Source organism: Eptatretus burgeri, chromosome 8, assembly GCF_056783735.1.
Source record: "Eptatretus burgeri isolate ZD-2024b chromosome 8, Ebu_testis_v1, whole genome shotgun sequence".
NCBI classification, from domain to species: Eukaryota; Metazoa; Chordata; class Myxini; order Myxiniformes; family Myxinidae; genus Eptatretus; species Eptatretus burgeri.
In genome coordinates this window covers 59,772,927-59,793,132 of record NC_140968.1, presented here as the reverse complement: position 1 = coordinate 59,793,132, position 20,206 = coordinate 59,772,927, and the positions used below count along the sequence as shown (strand labels likewise).

Below are 20,206 nucleotides of genomic sequence, written 5' to 3'. Positions count from 1 at the left end.
AATAATTTTCCCAGAAAAGGCAACACAAGTGGCCATGAAGTGCTCAGAATCCAAAATTTCCAGGGCCCCTTATGCCATGTTGACTTGGTGCTATGTACTCTCATGTCCCCCCCCTCCCACACACTTTCTCAACAGTGATCGATGCCCTTGCAGCTGACATGGATGACTGTAAAATGCCCTCCTGGTAACTTGGGATGATAACTGCATTTTTACCGATGAAAATGTCTCTCACATTTACAATACATTAATCAGAGAAAGATTCTGATAGATCATACTATATATAATTGGGTGTGTGTGTGTATGTGTGTGTATGTGTGTGTATGTGTGTGTATGTGTGTGTATGTGTGTGTATGTGTGTGTATGTGTGTGTATGTGTGTGTATGTGTGTGTATGTGTGTGTATGTGTGTGTATGTGTGTGTATGTGTGTGTATGTGTGTGTATGTGTGTGTGTGTGTGTGTGTGTGTGTGTGTGTGTGTGTGTGTGTGTGTGTGTGTGTGTGTGTGTGTGTGTGTGTGTGTGTGTGTGTGTGTGTGTGTGTGTGTGTGTGTGTGTGTGTGTGTGTGTGTGTGTGTGTGTGTGTGTGTGTGTGTGTGTGTGTGTGTGTGTGTGTGTGTGTGTGTGTGTGTGTGTGACTTGTATGCACCTCCTGAAATTGCACCTCTTCCAGTTGCTGTCCAGTGAAGTGGTTGGGTTTGCCTAAACGCCCAATTTCAGATCATCAACAAAAACAAAACCATTATTATTTTGGACCCTCATTACCCGTCCTCCCCCACCCCACACCTCCTCCCCCACCCCACACCAGACCCACCCCCTAACCCTTCAAACTCTCCAGTTTTTCTTCTTCAGAGTTTCCTTCTGTATCCATCTTGTCCACCCCACACATCTTTTTCTGTCCCCCATTCCTCCCCACACACATTGTTTGCACAAGTGTCCCTCCCCCCCTTCCCCCGCCCCACCTCCACCTCCACCTCCACCACGACCCCCGCTCTGTGTCTCCGTGCGTCTTGATCTCTGTGTACCCCTTTCTCCCCCTCTCTCTCCGTCTCCATTGTTCATTTTTTGGTGTTATATCCTGATCCGGTCAGTGTAACAGCTGTTCCACGAACCTTGGCTATGTATTAAAAAACAACAACAATGCTGGACTGAATGAGGTGAAATTTGGTGGTTGTACTTTGGGTGTGGGGATGGCAGGATGTCTTCGGAGGTACACACACTCACCTTCAAGCTGTCTAGCCTGGGACTTAATCCTGGCCCGGCTATTATCTGTCCTGGTCGTCCCGATTGCCGGCATTAGTTGGTGGACGTTAAAGATCGCGCGGTGTCCTTCGTGCAGGAGTAGACGAGCTATCGCCGGCACCCTGACTAAACTACCAATCCCTACTCTAAACTACTGCGAGGAAGGCATTGGCATACCACCCAGTACAACCCTTGCCAAGAAACCGAGTCTAGTTCATCAAAGGCCAAGGTTCTCAATACATCCGCTCCTCTTTCTACCCTTCCTCCCATTAGAATTTTTTTTTTCCAAGACAATGTAGACATCTTCCCTGTCGTAGTGGACAAGTTTCTTAGCCAGGTCGACATGTCTTCCTCAACCATTCATGACGGCATAAGGGCTCAAATCCTCAGGAACTCTCCCGCAATCCCATCATACATAATCCTCTCCCCTTCAGAGACCTATTATATCCAGCCTCCTCCCTATAAATAACGGAGTAATGGAGTCCATCATTGTGGCCATGCCCGAGGTTGTCGATTGTCCAAAAAAAGAGGTTTCACTTCCAACCTGGCGATTCCACTTTGGACATATTACTCCTTCTGACAGCAGTGGATGAAAACCTTGAACATCAAGAAAGAGGTTAGGACCATATCTTTGGATATCTATGGAGCCGCTCATACTGTTTGGCATCCATGTTTGACTTCTAAATTGTGTTCCTTTTGTATTCAGGGGTCCCCTGTTTGTCCGATTTCCTCTGTGAGCATAAACAGCAGGTGGCCCTATAATGGTGTCTTTTCTCATATTTCCTTTCAGTCTGGGGTTCTGTCAATGCAAAGTAACATTTATTAAAGTAACTTTAATGTAACATATATTACCCCGACGTTCGACTCTGTCAATAGGAGGGGGTTTTCAAATTGTTTTCTCCTCGTCCTCCTTACATTTACGTCATTGCTGTGATTGGTCGTCAGACCGTCCACGAGATCAGTAACCAATCACAGCTCGAGCGCTTCAGAGCTCCTGTCAATCATAGAGTTTGGCCACACCCAGGCACGTGGTCAGTCCGTCTTCACCGTTTAAACAGTTACGCACTAAGGACGTGTCTTCGTTAAGATATGGATAGATTTGTGTTTCTGTCATCTTTAACTGCAATGTCACCTTACATTGTGCAGTCAAGCTGTCAGGAATTTGTATCAGCACTTATTTTTATCGAAGAAATCGACGTCATGACATACAAGGGGTGGGGGTCGCGCATAGTTGCCATCTTGTTATGTTTGGTAATCTGCGATGCCAGCATCATCAGCATCATTTAGTAATCGGCTGCCCAAGTATCAACATCATTTGGAAATCAGCTTACATTCAACGTGTTATTTTACTACAGCAGGAACCCTTTACAAAGACATGGGAGGAGCACGGAGAAGGAAATACAGCAACACTTCTTGAAGCAATATAAAAAAATATATTAAAGTACACATAAGGAGCACACAAACAACAACATGCACAGCTACAGCCATGACGATTACTATTACGTGTTATATAAAAGATCCTTTTTCTTTGGTTTTTACTTAATTTTACATCCTCAGCGATGATCACAGATTCACGTACAATATGTTTGTCGAGTACAACACGCCGCCTTTTGAATTGAACCCGTCAGCGAAGCGATGAGAAGCACGCCTAGTACGACTTGAAAGCCAACTTTACCGTTTTCCGGATACCTCCACCCGATGCAGAACTCTTCTGAAAGCCCAACAACTACTGAACCCCTTTCACATCTGGACAAAATAGTCTGCTGTTCAGCTACTTGTAACCCGACATTCAACGCCAGCAAGTCATATGCAGTCACATGGTCGTTCCACATAGATCGGTGTTTGGGACAAAACAAACCACTTCGTGGAATATTTCTGTGGGGCGCAGACAACGCTAAAAGCTCTCATCCACTTCTCTGGACAGCCACTGGAAGAGGAGCAGTCCCTGTAACCCCTTGGCCACATTTTCTGCTATAAGCTTTTGTGGAAGGATCATATCTCCAAACTGGCATCAAAGGTGAACCACCACCTGGGTCTTCTCCAGAGAGGTAAGGCATTCCAAAGCCACATCTGATATAATCATGAGGTACCAGCCTTTCATATGAAGCTCCATGGAGTATGACTCCCCAATGCCCACTCTGGGCTGGTGCTCCTGCTTCTCACCTTTCTCCTCTTGAGGCCATCAAAAACAAAAGCCTAACACAGCAATGGAATCTCAATAAAGGCAGATTCAAAGGGACTATCACTCCCCCACTGGCAACAAGTTGATGGGCTCTCCATTCTATATGCTTACATTTGGTTTTGCTCCTCATATTCTCTCTTATCTCTGCCCTCCCATAGCCACCCCAGGTCACACGTGTTCTTCAAGGAGGCCCTCACCTGCGCACCATCCCCAAGTGCATGCTGATTATCCATCTGCATTAACTTGTCCACCTATTCTCCCAATTGTGGAATTGTCTCCCTGCTGTGTCTATTGTCTCATCCCGCTTGCTTCAGCCTCTAAAATGTACTTCCCATCACTACATCACATGATATGCCTGGTGTTGGTTTAATGGTTAGGGTGGCGGGCTTAGGATCCTGAGTTCAAATCCCACTGCTGTTGAATTAATACCAGGTGGGGTTGACTGCTTGTCATCCTTCTGAGGTCGGGAAAATGAGTGCCAGCATACTGGTATCCTGCGTCGGAGTGGCGACCCATCCAGGATTGTACCCAATAGCCAAGGAGACTGCTGAGGGAGCATCAACGCTCTGCACAGAGTATGGTCCCAATGGATGGATGGATGACTTGATCATCCATGTACATTCACAATTTTCCCATACACACTGATCATTTCCCATTCTGTTCCTCTCCAAGCCATTGTTTTCTTTTTTTTGTGTTTTTCCTCCTTTACTCTTTGTATCCACAACATCTCTCTCACCCGACACCCATTTGTTGTCTGTAAACCTGCTGTCCAATGTCGTTTAGTTCATCCATGAATCTTGACTCTTGCAATATAGAATTTTTTTTTTTTTTTTTAAAACACCACAAACTTTTTCTGCTGAATATGCCAGACTATCCCACTTTGGAAAAGCCATCTAACAATACTCAGAGTAATGCAGAGCATTTACAAAAATATTCCTTCACAGAGCCAGAGTTCATGGCATTATTCAAATACCTGGCACAAGGCAATTGCATGCACTTCCACAGGCCTTCCCTCAAACTCCTGCCCAGGTTGGTAGAGCTGCAAGAACATGGGTGACAGGACAGCGAGGTATTCACGCCACAGAGCCACTGCACGGCTCCGTTTCTCCAAGGTCCCCATCTTGAGAACATTTGGGAAAGGGGTATGGACGCCTGCACAAACAGCGATCCATAGGAGTTGCCTCCATATTAGGCCACCATTGTTAAAACACCAAAAAGGGATATTTCAACACCTATATTGGTCAACAACAGAGGTCAAAAGGTTTTGAGAATGGGATATTAAATGTACATATCAACACTTTTTCCTTCATCATTGTCCTTAATCTCAAGATATTGATTCCATTCGTCTTTTAATTGATCATTTCCAAAAATAGAAAAAGGGCTGGCAGGATAGCCTCGGCGCTAGAGGTATTCTGCCAGAAGATCTCTTCTCTGGAAAAGGTCTCTGAGCTGTCGCGTCTGGGTTCAAATCCAAACCCAGCTATTAACTGTAAACCTGGTGTTTCGCATGCACGGTGATGCATCAAAGTGTGTGCCGTCCCTCGGATTGACTTCGTCCATCGGATGGACATTAAACTGGAAATCCCGTCTGCCAGCATTCGCTGGTGGATGCTGAAGAGCCCAGTGTCCTTTGCGAAAAGTAGGCCAGCTAACACCGGAACTCTGAGTAAAATCCAAATACCTACCCTAACTTGCTGTGTCAGAGTGGTGAACCATCCAGAATTATAACCCGAGTCAAGAAACTGCTTCGGCAGAACCAATGCTCTATTAGAGTAGGGATGGGGAACCTCCAGCTTGCGGGCTGCATCATAGCTCTTATGGCCCTCTCGACTCGGAAAGATACCCTCCAATCTGATATGAAGCATGGAACATGATGATGATGCGACGACAACAACTAAAACTATAATGACACTCTTCGACGTCAACACATATGTCTCCACCCACATTATTACATCATTATAATACTTGTATCAAGTTTGATTTAAATCCCTTCAGCTGTTCTGAAATATCACATTTTTGCCTGACATGACCTTTGACCTCTTGACCCCATAACCTAATCAGTTTATGGATGCATCATTATAGATACTGCACTTGCACAAGTTTGACTTGCATCCCTTCAACCGTTATGAAGTTATCGCGGGAACAAAAATATATCACGGACTCTGACCTTTGACCTCTTGTTGCCACCATCCATCCTCCTGTATACTTATTCCAAGTTTGGTCAAAATCCCATCACTGGTCACAAGTTAGCACGGTACCACAATTTTTACCTAACGTGACCTCTAACCTTTGACCTTTTGACCACAAAATCGAATCAGTTCATCTTTACATCATTATACATACTTGTACCAAGTTTGACTCGGATCCCTCCGGCTGTTCTTAAGTTATCGCAGTAACGAAAACCTATCACAGATGGACGGAAGGACCTGAAAACATAATGCCTCTGGCGACTTCATCAGCAGAGGCATTAAAAAAAAAATCAAAAATAGCCCAGATTCAAAGAATTTAAGAATTCTGGCTGCCAGACCATGCGACATTAATTATTTGTGAATACCCTCGTATCCACAAGGCTTGGGGAAGATGAGTATGAAGTTTTCCTCGATCCGTCAAGCGGTTTTGGAGAAGAAGAAATTTGAAGGTTGTTATTTTCAATCCAATATGGCTGCTGAACCACTTAACCAATGACATCAAAAATTTAAATTCTGCCTCTAATTGGGTAGGGGATCAGGTTTGTCAAGTTTCGTGTTATCAGATAAGGTTTGTTTTTTTTCTATCCAAGATGGCTGCCAAACCACATGACTTGTGACATCATCATTTTCACACTACATGCAGCAAAGGTGTCAGATGGCATATGTGAAGTTTCACGTCGATCGATGAAGCGGTTCAAAATAAATAACTTTTAAAAATACTTTCCTTCAATCCAATATGGCTGCCAGACCATGTGACCTATTAATTATTCGTGAACACCCTGGTAACCCCAATGCTTGGGGAACCTGCGTGTGAAGTTTCCCCTCGATCTGTCAAGCCTTTCTGGAGAACATTTTTGAAGTTTTTTGAGTAAATTCAATATGGCTGCCAGACCATGTGACCGACGTCGTCAATGGGAGGGAACTTTTTGCTCGTCATGAATAGGCGGTCATACCTGTAAAGTTTCGTCTCAATCTGCTAAGCCATTTTGGAGAAGATTTTTTTAAGGTTTTTTTTTTTTTAAAACCAGGTGACCGATGACATCATCAATGTTTTTCTGTCAACCAATTTATCCCGAGACGACCCTCAAAATTTTTCATACCGATTGTATAAAACATTCTACGTGTCAAATTTTAGCTGGGATACCGCTTCATCGATGACATCATGGCTAACAACACTTATTCCCCATAAGGAATACTTGCCATGTGCCAAGTTTCAATTTTTTTTCCCATGGAGCGGTTTTGGAGATACCGAGGTGCAAAGTTTTTCCTTTTTCCAACATGGCTGCCACACGTGACCTGTGACATCATAATTATCATTAAAACATTCCACACGAGTAGTCGTACCGATGGTGAAAATTTTGTGTCAATCGGACAAGCGGTTGCAGAGAACGTTAATTTAAAAGGGAATCACGAATGCACGGACAAACGAACGGACAGCCGGACGGACAACCTGAAAGCATAATGCCTCTGGCGACTTCGTCGGCGGAGGCATAAAAATGCATCGTCATTTTTGAGCAGAGGCCAGACAGAAGGACAGAGTGACAGGACCCACAATGCAAGCCCCCAGCTGAGCCAACACTCAGTTGGGAGCCCAAAAAACCAAGATGTTTGACAGCTTTTTAAACAAAAATTGTATTCAGGTATCGAGGTTCATTGAAGAGCAGAACTAGAGGAGAGGTTTATGGGGGCCTTAGATCAACAGACAAGATAGGGCAAAGGGATAGACCACAGCAAAAGGAGAGCAAATTGCAGGAGAAAGGTGAGAAAAGCGTAACGACAGGTGTAGTAATACGAGCAGATTTAGGCAAACACTCTCATTTAGAACAAAACCTGTAACCATAGCATGATTAATGTCAAGGATTGAAGTCTACATCATTTGCATACAATTCAAATTGTGTGCTCCTTCGACATGACTTTGAAAAGAAAGAAAAATCTTACCAGCTTTTCTCTTGTGTATCACCTTGACCTCCTTCAACAGTGGGGGTGAGCTTGTACCAACGCTAGCATCATGTCTGCTCGTTGCATTCATTGACCCAGGCAACCCTGATAAAGGTAGATCCTTATGACCAACATCCAAAAAAGTAATGTCTGCCTCTTGGCTGAGACGATAAATGTCCTCTTCAGAGCCAAACAAGTCACGGTGACCATTATTCGTGGGACTTGTTAAGATGCACGTTTCGAGCACAGGAGCACCATCTAACTTGTCAACTACTGGAGAGTCACTTGATGTTGATGGATGCTTTCTGCTCGAATATATTCTTGCTGGAGCCATTTTTTGAGTTGCAATGCTTTTGCAAATAAATGTGTCCTCTCCACCTACACCCTGATAATGCACACCAGATACCTTTCTGAACCTAGACCTGGTGAAGGATGTAAGCTCATTGGTTGGATGTTGATCTTCAGTGTCTGGTAAAGGAAACGCTTCTTCAGCTTCTGATGCTGGACTCACTGATGCAGAGAACTCAGGCTGATAGCCATCTCCGGCAGAAAGGAGACTGCTTCGAGGAAGTGAAAGCGCCAAGCTGGACGCAAAGCTTGACGATTCACTTACCGCAATTTCCAATTTCTCCACATATGTTCTCTCATTAATGTTATTTCTCTGTGGTGCAATATCAGCATTGTTACAGAAACCATGTTCCAAGGGTAACTTCTCTTGTTGTTGATCGCTTGACTGAGCTGGTGATACCAAATCCATGATGAGGTCCTCAGGGAGGCTCAACCCATCGGTGTTGCTACTCAATTCACTACCATAGCTGCCATCACCTTGACTGCCACAAAAGCTGCTGCTCTCATAAACAAGTCCTGCTGTCTTGTCCAAAATTCCACCGTCATTTTCTATATTTGCTGCAAGACCCTCGTACAGGCTGTAGCTACGGCCTGGTCCAGCTGGTGGCACCCCAGATACGTCATATCCTTGAAAACTGTCAGCTAGAGAGGTGACGTTGCTGCAACTCACAGCACGCCTTGGTGCAGCTTCTAGAGAGACTGCACCTGAATGTCGGACAATGCAGAGTCCGGCCAACGAAAGTGGTGTCGTAGTCCATTCATTCAGCATACTGGCATTAGCTGAAAGGTGAAAGGGAAGTCCACTAAGACCTTGCACCAGTGTCTGAAGCTGGGCGCTACACTCAGGATCTAGCAAAAGGCCTGATGACCAATAAAATTCAGCCAAGGATATTGGGTCAACAAGAAGGGAGGCCAAGTAACATTCAAGCAGGCCATCGTTTAGTGCTACGCGCAGCCAAGCACGGCATCGTCCAACATCTGTAGTTATGCATCGCAGGCCTCCCAACTGTGCCAGGACATCACTGAGGGAGGTAATAAACATGGAGAGATGGAGAGATGGAGAGAGAGAATCGGTGGAAGTACACATGAAAATTAAAAGTAAGAAAATAAAAAAAAATTACCGTTTTTACAGCCATTTTTCCCTGCTGTGCAGGGGTTGGGCTTTTTCTTGAGGCAATGTTTTATGGCCGGATGCCCTTCCTGACGCCAACCCTGGTCGCCTCTTACGACACACAGGGATATGGTACACCTATTCTAACCGGGGCATACACCGGGACCAGTACACTGGCACTCATTTCGCCGTCCTCGGAAGGATGACAGGCTGAGTCAACCCCCTGGTGTTAATTCAGCAGCCAACGGGGCTTGAACTCAGGACCCTGGGATCCCAAGGCACCACTCTAACCACTAAGCCAACACCAGGCTAAAATTAAAAGTAAGACATGGAAATAAAAGAGTTACATAAATGAGCGAACTGACATTGCCATAATGACAGAATGATAAAAGTGGGAAAAAGTTAAAATAACTATGTATGTGCAAAAAGACAAATATTGCATTAAAATGACTATGAGGGCTTTTTGATTGAACATTGGTGAAAATAGCCATACACAATCCCAGTTGACATCATCATGGTTGCATTGTTGGAAGAGATGGGCAGAGAGGAGGTTTGGGGAGAAAGGGGAGAACAAACTTTTAAAAATAAATCAAAGCATTGGCCAAGTTGTAGCTACAGAGGTCTGTCATGTCTGGTAGAAAGGAAAGAGGACAGTGCAGGATATTAGAGGGAAAAGGTCATAGTGGGTGGTGAATGAAGGATGAGTCGGCACCTACAGTGCCTTCAGAAAGTATTCACACCCTTCGACTTTTACCACATTTTGTTGCGTTTCAGCCTAAATTTACATTAAAATGGATTGAATTTAAAAAAAAAATTCTCAACGATCAACACAAAATACCCCATAATGACAAAGTGAAAGCGAGTTTTTAGAAATTTCTACAAATTAATAAAAAATGAAAAGCTGAAATATCTCACATCAATAATTATAACTAATCAACCCCTGAGTCAATACATTGTGGAAGCGAGCCTGGTGTTGGCTCAGTGGTTACGGTGGCGGCTTGGGATCCTAGGGATCCTGAGTGGGATCTTGGGATCCTGAGTTCAAGCCCCGTCGGCCGCTGAATTAATACACCAGGGGGTTGACTGAGCCTGTCATCCTTCCGAGGACGGCGAAACGAGTATCAATTCCAGTGTGTGTACTGGTAGAGGGGCACTGCATCAGCGACACAGTCACGCTTCAAGAAATGATAACTACCCAGCAGCTAAGCTGCCATACGACCAGCATTATGGAAGTGCCTTTGGCAGTGATTACAGCTTCGAGTCTTCTTGGGTATGTCTGTATCAGCTTTGCACATCTGGATTTGGAGATTCTCTCTCATTCTTCCTTGCAGATTTGCTCAAGCTCTGTCAAATTGGATGGACAGCGTCGGTGAAACAGCAATCATCAAGTCCTTCCACAGAGTCTCAGTGGGATTTGAGTATGGGATTTGGCTGGGCCACTCAAGGACTTTCACCTTCTTGTTCTGAAGCTATTCTAGTGTTGCTTTAGCTGTATGCTAAAGGGATGGTGTGAGATGGGTGATGAACTGTGCTCGGTTTCCGCCAGACGTAGCACTTTGCATTCAGACCAAAGAGCTCAATTTTCATCTCATCAGACCACAGAACCTTTTACCTTTTCCTCTCAGTCTTTCCCATGCCTTTTTGCAAACTCCAGGTGTGCCGTCATGTGCCTTTTTCTCAGGAGTGGCTTCTGTCTGACCACTCTCCCATAAAGCCTAGATTTGTGAAGTGCTGCAGAGATTGTTGTCCTTCCGGCAGGTTCTCCCATCTCAGCCAAAGCACTCTGTAGTTCTGTCACTGTGGTCATTGGGTTCTTGGTCACCTCCCTGACCAAGGTCATTCTTGCCTGGTTTCTCAGTTTAGTTGGACAGCCAGCTCGAGGAAGAGTCTAGGTCGTTCCATATTCTTTCCATTCCCTAATGATGGAGCTCACTGTGCTCTTGGAAATTTTCAACACTCAAGAAATTGTTTTATACCATTCCCAAGATCTATGCCTCCTCACAATTCTATCTCTGAGTTCTAGACAGTTCCTTGGACATCATGGTGGAGTTTCTGCTCTGACATGCACCGTCAACTGTGGGACCTGATATAGAAAGGTGTGTTTCTTTCTTAATCATGTCCAATCAATTGAATTGGAAACAGGTGGACTCCGATGAAGTTGTCGAGACATCTCAAGGACGATCAAAGGAAATTGGATGCACCTGAGCTCAATAAGGAGTGTCAAATACTTGACTCAAGACATTTCAGCTTTTCATTGTTAATTAATTTGTAAAAAATTCTAAAAACATGTTTTCACTTTGTCGTTATGGGGTGTTTTGTGAAGATTGGTAACATTTTTTAAAATTTAAATCCATTTAAAATTCAGGCTGTAACGCAACAAAATGTGACAAAAGTCAAAGGGTGTGAATACTTTCTGAAGGCGCTGTACTTTTGCGAATAGTCTGGAGACACAGGGTGAGAATGGTGAGAGCAAGTGAAGTGCCATGTGATCATTCAGTAAGCAAGAACAATTCTTTTTGGAGCCACAGGTAACGTGTGGAATGAAGACAACAAATGACACAATGAAGGAAAAGTGAAAAGATGAATGAGCATGCAGAAAGATACTGTTACGGTTTTGGAAATGTGTCGCACTCAACACATAAGGTATCCCAAGTTTAGATATTTCAACAGTAATTCTGTTAATTATTTTACACATCCCCTTGTATCGGTGGACAGGGAAATGCGGTGTGTGTGTGTGTGTGTGTGTGTGTGTGTGTGTGTGTGTGTGTGTGCGTGCGTGCGTGCGTGCGTGCGTGCGTGCGTGCGTGCGTGCGTGCGTGCGTGCGTGTTTCAATCCCCCTTTGTAATTCTCCCGTTTCTGAAATCCCTCATCAATCCATTTTATTCCTCTCCCTATCCCTCTTAACCCTCTCCTTCCTCACACTTTCTTATAGCGCAGCCGTGCAAACAGAGCAACATCCACACATTACATGGCATTACATGATGAAATGCACACAATCAAAGCCAGTTCAACACTACAATCACTGCTCTGCATGACAATTCCTGCAGAAGGGAGGTAATCCACACTGCTACAGGTGAGGTCAAGTATGGAAGCATGCACCGGAGCAGTGCATCGCTGCGTCCATTTTACACCGGTACTCCAGGGGCCTCCTTCTGGTCATCACCCAAGCAGTTAGTTGCCTCTCCCATCCTCATGTCCTTGAGATGCCAATCAACCTGCTACCAGAGAATCTGGTGAGCAGGATCAGCATCAGGAAAACGAACCACATGTCCATACAGCTGCAGCTGACGCTCACGCACTATGCAGGTAACAAATCTCACCTGAGTCTCTCTCAGCAACCGCTCATTGGACAGAAGTCTGACCAGCGATAGCCAAGGATTATCCAAAGATACCTGGTACAGAAGGAGAAAAGTCTCCATCTCAGATCCTTCGTCAGAGTCCAAGTCCCACATCCATTGAGCAAGAATGGAAGGACCAACGAATTAAAGACTCAGACTTTCATCCTCCTGCATCGGTACCGACAGCGCCACACCCCATGATTCAGTGACTTCATGACTCCACAGGCCCGACACAGATATCAATCTCTGGCTTACAACATGCAGAGATATGAATATCACTATCGAAGTAATTGAATCTCTCCGTGACTTCAACATAGTCACCACAAACATGGACCAAGATTTCATTGAAATCCTGGATCTTTGTTTTGACCCAAGAAACCCGCAATCCCAGCAGCTCCGACTCCTCATTCAGCGCCTCGAGGGCCCGCATAAGGACATCCATCATCTCCACAAAGATGACTGAATCATCGGCGAAAACAGAGTCAGAGATCTTGACATTCCCAAATGATGCACCGCAGTTTGCTCTCTTCGACATCCAACCCACACGGGCGCTAAAATGAGTGGGGGCCAGGACACAACCCTGACGAACTCCAGCAACAACTGGAAATAAGTCGGAGATGGAACCACCACACCTCACAGCACTCAATACCAGAGTATAGTTCAGAAATCAGATTCATCAGTTTTGGTGGCACCACACGAAGAATGAGAATCCTCAGGAGGGCATCCTGATTCACTGAATCTATTGCTTTGCGGAGATCAACATAGGCTGTAAGCAGCCCCAGCCGAAACTTGTCTACGTTCAGTGAGGACTCGAAAAGTAAGGATATGGTCAATCGTTGATCTCTTTGGTGCAAAGCCTGACTGCTCTGGGCGCTGGTGCTCAAGCAGATGGTGGCAAACCCGAACAAGAATTATCCAAGCAAAGACCTTGTCCGGCACTGAGAGCAGAGTCACCCTTCGGTAGTTGTTGCAGTCCTGGTGATCACCCTTCCATTTCCAGAGAGGGTCAACAAGGCTCCTCTTCCAGGCAATTGGGATGACATCTATGCTCCAGGCAGAGCACAGAACCACATGCAATGACACGAGTACAGCATTTACACCAGCCTTGAGAAGTTCAGTATGGATTCCAGAAATGCCAGGAGCTTTACCGCATTTCAACCACTTCACCGCAAGCGGTGTTTCCACAAACAAAGGCAGTTCACAGTTGATTGGAGGGTCAGCAATAGGTATAGTTACACCCCTGATATCCAACTCAACAGCTGGTAGGTAAGCCTGGTACAGCTGCTCAAAGTAACTGGCCCAGCAGGCTCTCACGTCGGACTCCTCCGTCAAGAGCCCACCACCCTCCACTTTAACTGCAGTGCACTGAGGGATGGGTTTGGAGGAACGCAATGCATGAAATCCTCTGTAAGCAAGACGAGAATCATTTGACCACATGTGGTGCTCTAGCTCTTCACAGATTTCTAACATACAGGCCTCCTTGTCCACCCTTAGTGCACGTACAGTTTACCGCCTCAACTCCCTGAACATCTCAGCTCTGCCGTTAAGCCCGGCCCTGCGACTGGTCAATGGTATCCAGTGTCCCTTGGGAGGCAAAGTTCTTCTTCACCCGACGGTGGGATCCAAGACATCGACCGTCAACATCAAGAATGGTAGTCTTGAAGGCACTCCACAACTCTTCAGGATTCCCCAAAACACCAAGACCCCCCCCCTCCAAATCCCCAATCAGTCTGTTAGAAAACTCATTTACTCTCATCCTTGAGCTTGCAAACATCTAGCCTAGGTTGGCATGGTAACATCCTCCTGGATTTAAGCTGAAACTTTAGAGTTGATACAACAAGCCTGTGGTTGGTATTGAGGAACTGACCTTTCCAGTAGACCCTGCAGTTCTGAATCATTGTCCAATGACCATCAATGAGCACATGGTCAATCTCCTTTGCCACACCACCAGCAGTGGAATACCATATCCAGCAATGAGCCTGTGGGTGTTGAAACCATGAACCAGCCACCCGAAGTCCACGACTTCTTCCAAAGTGAAGGAACTTAGGCCCAGGTCACATTTGCCATGGAGGCCGTGGGGTCTCCAAAATCTACGGCCACTAGCAATTATACGGCGGCCACACAATGTAGCAGTCACATATGTTTTTATTTTTCGGGGAGCCGCACGGCGTATTTAGAAATTGTGGAGACTGAAAACGTGGGGTTGCTGTACGGTCTTTTATTTGATGTCGCACGGTGACCTCAGGGCGTTCCTGCGGCGGACATATAATTTTCAAGGCAGACGCAAGGTGCCCGCAAGGCGACCGCAGGGGGGCCCTAAGGCGAACGTGCGGCCAGACGGACGGTAACGAATGGGTAGATTTTTATTTTTTTTTTTACCAGTTTTGTTTTTTTTCGGCTTGTCGAATTTCTACCGCGAATGTAGAAATGAAAAAAACTTAGAACTCCGCGTTATAATTCCACGGCGACCTTATGGCTTGTAAAATATAGCCATACCCTAGGGCCACCCTGAGGCCACCTCAGAAACTCTGCGGCCGCCGCACGTTTCTGTCAATCCAGAGGGCGTATGGCCGCCGTATCCTCGCCGCAGAGCAAATGTGACTTAGGCCTTCGTGCTATTCTGGTTCACATTTCCATACCCAAAGGGAACAACACACATCTCATAAATAACCATCCCCATCAGTTCCAGTTGATGCCATGAAGTCCCCCAAGACTAGAAGAGTATCTCGCCTGGGGCACCGATCAACCACAGATTCTAGCGTGACAAAGAATGTGTCCTTCACGGTGAGATCACTCACCTCAGTCAGAGCATGTGCAGAGACCAGGGAAACGACACCCAAGGAGTGACAAATCCTGTCTCATAATACACTCGTTGCCCTGTTACCTCAATTATCGTGAGAATCAGGTTATGGGACACAGCTACAGCAACTCCTTGGGCATGGTAACCATCATCAGAGGACGTGCAAAGACACAGTTTGGGACCAGTTATGGATGACTGTTGGCTCACAAGGAGTTCCTCCACCCTTTGACAGGTTTGTTTTTAATCCTGCTGGGTGTCCATATCCATACACCCCCATCACCAGGAAACGTGGTAGGGAGATAGTTTAGTCGCCATCACTGCGATTACTATCTTATCACATGGTGCTGGGAATTGCAAACCAACCCTCTGAGCAGCTATGGGCCATGTTTGCACCAATGAGAAAGTGGCACGTGTGGGTGAAAGGGTGCTGTGGTGACCTTCGCTGCAAGAAGCCATGCCTCGCCCAGGGGCCATAAAAGATGGCGCATTCAACGGAACCCAGCTGCTTGCATCTAAGGAATGGAACTAGAACTGCCTTGGTCTCCGAAATGGATTGGGACGAGCTGCACCAGGACAAATCTCTGAGGACGGGAAGGCTGGGCCCATGAGCCACCAGTGAATGGGCACAGCACAAGTTCCTTGGACACAGCTTTAGATGATATTTCCATGCTAATCCTATTTTCTAATTAGTCTACTTGAGATGCACAAAAGATCTATCAAAGAGTCATCAACGTGTGGCTCTTAATGGAGTTCTCTCATCCCCTCTTCCTGTCCAGGCTGAAGTTCCTCAAGGCAGCGTTCTGGGCCCTGTTCTTTTTCTTGTTTTCATCAATGATCTCTCTGACTCTGGAAAATCTTCTTATATCTATTTGCTGATGACTCCACCCTCTAAGATACCATCTGTCCTCCCTCAGATCGGCAAGCAGCAGCCTTTTCACTCTCTGCAGATATGGATAAAATCACAAGCTGGTCCAAAACATGGAACATGTCTTTCAACCCTGTCAAATCTCACACTCTCTCCATGTCTCTCCGAAAGGACCGTCTGGACCCCCCCCCCCCACCCATCGACTTTCGCAACAATCCTCTGGAAGAGTCCTTTTATTCAAGCTTCTGGGTCTCACTATCTGCCATGATCTTTCTTGGGAAAGCCACATTTCTAACCAGGCCTTCAAAGCCAGTCGCCGACTCGGCATCCTCCGTCGTGCAAAGTCCTTCCTTGGCACACCTGAGCTCCTGACCATGTACAAAGCTTTCCTTCACAGCCTGATAGAGTACTGCTCTCCCATCTGGGCTGGTGCCCCCACCTCTCACATTCTTCGACTTCATGCCGTGGAAACCAAGGCATTTAGGATCATTGGTATCTCCCGCTGTGAGGCTGAATCTTTGGGCCTCTCACTCTCTCACCACAGGCAGGTCGGTGGTCTTTCTATCTTCTACCATCTACTCTCCGGCCTCACCAGTCACCCTCCGCTCTGTCTGAGATATGCCCCCCCACCCCCCATATGTCCCGCAGGGCGCTCAAGGTTCGTCAGCAATCCCCTTCTGGTGAAACTACCAAAATCAAGAATCACTGCTCACCTTCACTCTTTCATTCCTCTTTTTTCCCTGCCTTTGGAACAAGCTCCCACACACTCTTCAATTCCAGTCTTCCCTCCAGGTCTTCAAAACAGCTGTTCACCATCTCTTGTCTTTCCCCATCCAAAACGATGATCTTTTCTACCCCCTTTACTCCACCCCCAAACCCACCTCCTTCAAATTCCCTGCTTTCCTTCCTGAAAGTCCCTGTGGTGTCCATCTTGTTTTCCCTGTGCACCTCACCCCACACCTCTATCTTCCAGAGATCTCCTCATGTGTCTGCTCCCCACTGTTATTTTTTCTTCCCTCTCCCGCCGCTCTCGTCTCATGCTCTCCTTGTTGTACGTTCTGTGTGTTAGCTCTCATACGAGCCTCAACGGTATATACAAAAACACAAAACAAAAAATAATCCACCCTCTTCACCAGTTTGGGCGAGGGTACTGCTCGGCATATCACACTTTCCTCTCGCGCTTACATTGCATTCACCGCATTCTCTCTCTCAACACGTTGCACCTCATTGTCCCCTTATCCTCAGAATTCAGAATGAAGAAGTTTTGCGTCGATCGGCTGTTAATCGGTAAAAGTGACTTTGTCGGCGGCGGCGGCATCAAAGATTAAACCCTGTGCAAGGTCTTCCCAAGTTCATTTCATCATGTTTAACCGTGATGCAAGTGTCCTAAGGGATTGTTGTTTTCAGCATTACTATCTCGTCTCTTATTTTTGCTGTTTTTTTTTTTTTAAAGGTGCATACCTTACAAAAGTTCGTATTCTAAGTCAGGTTAAAACGAAGAACTGTTTTTGCACCGACATGTGCCGGCAATTTTGTTTTCTTTCTAGATTTCTTTTAAAAAGTGATTTGATAAGCTATTGTGCGAGTTGTTGATCATCGTCTTGTTTCACACGATACTGGTAGCTATGGCGTGTGGCGTGAGATGTGCTCGCTTTTTTGGTGCGTTTCTCATTGAGTGGAGAAGTGTTCGGAGTGATAAAAAGAGCGTTCAAAGTGATATAAAAAGCTCGACATTCATTCCAGAGCTAACTTGTTGCCTGCAACTTATTTATTTATTTGTCTTATTTCATGTTACTGCGCAATAATGAATTGAAAATAGTACCGAATGGTATTCGACATGACTATCATCCAAGAGTTTGAACTAAGTTATACTTTAATGACTAAAGAGAGCAGGTTTAAAGATTTGAATTGTCAATTTGTCCAACCAAACATAGTCACAACAGAGACACTATGTCTCTATTAGAGTGTTGATTGAAGATAAAGGAAACTGATCTGGCTCATTAATGACCTTCAGGGAGGGGGGGCCAATGTGCCTGCGCCGTCTAGTCTACATGTGATGGCAGGCCACACCTATGTAGCTGACCAATTACAACTCAGGTGGAATTAAAAATTTCATAAAGCTGAAGCATATTCCAATTGAAACAAGTATAGCCTCAGTATGCAGAGAACTGTAAATGAGGCGTACATGATTGCTCCGACTCGAACCTTGCAAGTTAGTTTCCTCACCGATGTGTGACAGCCCGAATGACCTGCCAGAAGACTGGCCGAGGAAGAGTGTGGCCTTTCTTCCTTCGGTGTCTCCTTGTTGCCTGCACCCGTCGTATGTACTGTGGCCTGAGTCCATGCACAAAGACAGCCTCGACAGCATTACACAGGGCATTGGCATGCGTGTCACTACTTGTGATGGTGTGCCCAAGTGCCACGTGGTTATGCGAGAGGCTGTTTGCTGCCATCTTGAGGCTTTGCATGATGCCCTGCACACAACGTGTCAGACCATGTTCAGCCATATACGACTACAAACCATTCACCACTTTTGAAAGCCCTTGTGAATCAACCAACATTATATCTAGCACAGAAACACCATTTTTTAAAAAAAAAAAATCAAAAAAATCATCCTCTTGACTTCAAAAAGTATTGACTAACAGGACAGAACGGCAATCTCCAAAGAACAGGAGAGTAAAGAATACTAAAAATGGAAAACAGAATAACATTTGTTTTGTGATAAAAGATCAAGGATCATGAAAAAGCCAGACTGACAGAAGGTAAATAGGCAACAAACAGAGAGTGGGGCAGTAGGAGAATACATAGTTGGGCACAAGTACGAGAATGAATAAAACAGTAATAGAGGAGGAAAAGAAAGTGTAGCCGGCCAGAAAGAGGGTTGGGTTAATACTGGTAAAAAAATAATATGGGTAGGGATAGGCGATGACATGAGATAGTAGTGTACAGCTTGCTATGAGTGGAGGGAAGAAGAGTGAGATTGAACAGCTTGAGGAAGGATGTTCCACAAACAGCAGAAAAGAGGAAGAAAGTGTTGAAGCATGGAGGAAGTAAGTATGTTGGAGATGTAACCGGATGGGTGATAAGTGGAAGAACAGGTGTGCATTCCTGGAGTTGTTGGGGAGGGTCGGAGGTTTGCGAGGGTAGAGGAAGCTAAATCGGAGGAGACGGACGGTAAAAAAAAAAAAAACACAGAAAGGCCACCGAGCTGCCTGCGGTGGCAACACACCTTCTTCGGCCTCATTGTGAAAGATGCCAATAATGTTGAGATCTTTAGATTCCACAGAATCCAGGAGAGACAGATGTGATGCTGGTGCAGCAGCTAATAAGGTTGAGCAGTACTCTATTGAGTCATGGTCAAAGACTCTGGAGCCTGCAGGTAGTTCTGATTTTTTTTTTTCAAGGAATGCCTCGGAGCGACGTAGGAAGTATGTGGCTGACTTTGAAGGCCAGCTTTGTGATGTGGTCAGCCCAGAAGAGGCCGTAGATGAGGATGAGGATGAGGCTTCGAAGTTCAAGAAACTGAACATCTTCCAACAGCTAACAATCAAAAAAGTTTGGAAAGTTCATTTGATGATCCTTCTGAGTGACATGGTTAGGATGTAAGCTTTTCCAGGATTGAAAGACATGTTCTATTTATCAAATGAGCATCAAAGCAATTCCAGGTCAGCAGAGAGTGGCGTGGCTGCTGACTACCTATCGGTGGGATGAGGTACAACAATGTGGCATCATCTGAAAAAAGGAAGAGGGTTTCCCAGACAATCCAGGAGGTCATTAATGTGCATGAGGAACAAGACTGGGGCCAATACACTGCCTTGGGAAACTCCAGCCTCCACTGGTAGAGGAAAGGACATGGTTCCTTTGAAAGCAATGCACTGACTGCATGAGTGGAGGAAAATGTGCACAAGCGGATTACTCAAGGCAAAATATAAGGGGAAAATTATTGAAGAAAACATTCCACGACCAGACTCGGTGAATAATGGTTAGAGTGTCAACTGTGAGCCTGGAAAGTCAGTGCTTTGATTCCGACCTGTCAAAGTCATACCAAAGACATCGAAAATGGTACATGTTGGCTTCCTTGCTTGATGCTCAGCATCCAAAAGGATAAAGCATGGCCAAAACCATGTGGGTTGGCATCCATTGGAAGGAATAAATTTCTCCTTAATTGTACTATTGACTGCAGAGAAAAAGGTAAC

The 20,206-nt window shown here is 45.5% G+C and overlaps 1 protein-coding gene across 14 annotated transcripts in view; it reads right to left on the bottom strand.

The window, feature by feature from the left end:
* LOC147021833 (putative pleckstrin homology domain-containing family M member 1P) overlaps nt 1-20,206 on the bottom strand; it is a 126,523-nt gene that overhangs the window by 101,825 nt on the left and 4,492 nt on the right. For 10 of the 14 annotated variants that reach the window (XM_085892226.1, XM_085892228.1, XM_085892218.1 and 7 more), the window contains exons 3-5: nt 18,237-18,484; nt 7,548-8,917; nt 4,394-4,572 (exon numbers count right to left, since the gene is read on the bottom strand). In XM_085892226.1, coding sequence (XP_085748352.1) covers nt 4,394-4,572; nt 7,548-8,917; nt 18,237-18,484 — 1,797 coding nt within the window. The remainder of the gene's footprint in view (nt 1-4,393; nt 4,573-7,547; nt 8,918-18,236; nt 18,485-20,206) is intronic. The other 4 variants (XM_085892229.1, XM_085892230.1, XM_085892232.1 and 1 more) reach the window with 1 other exon arrangement.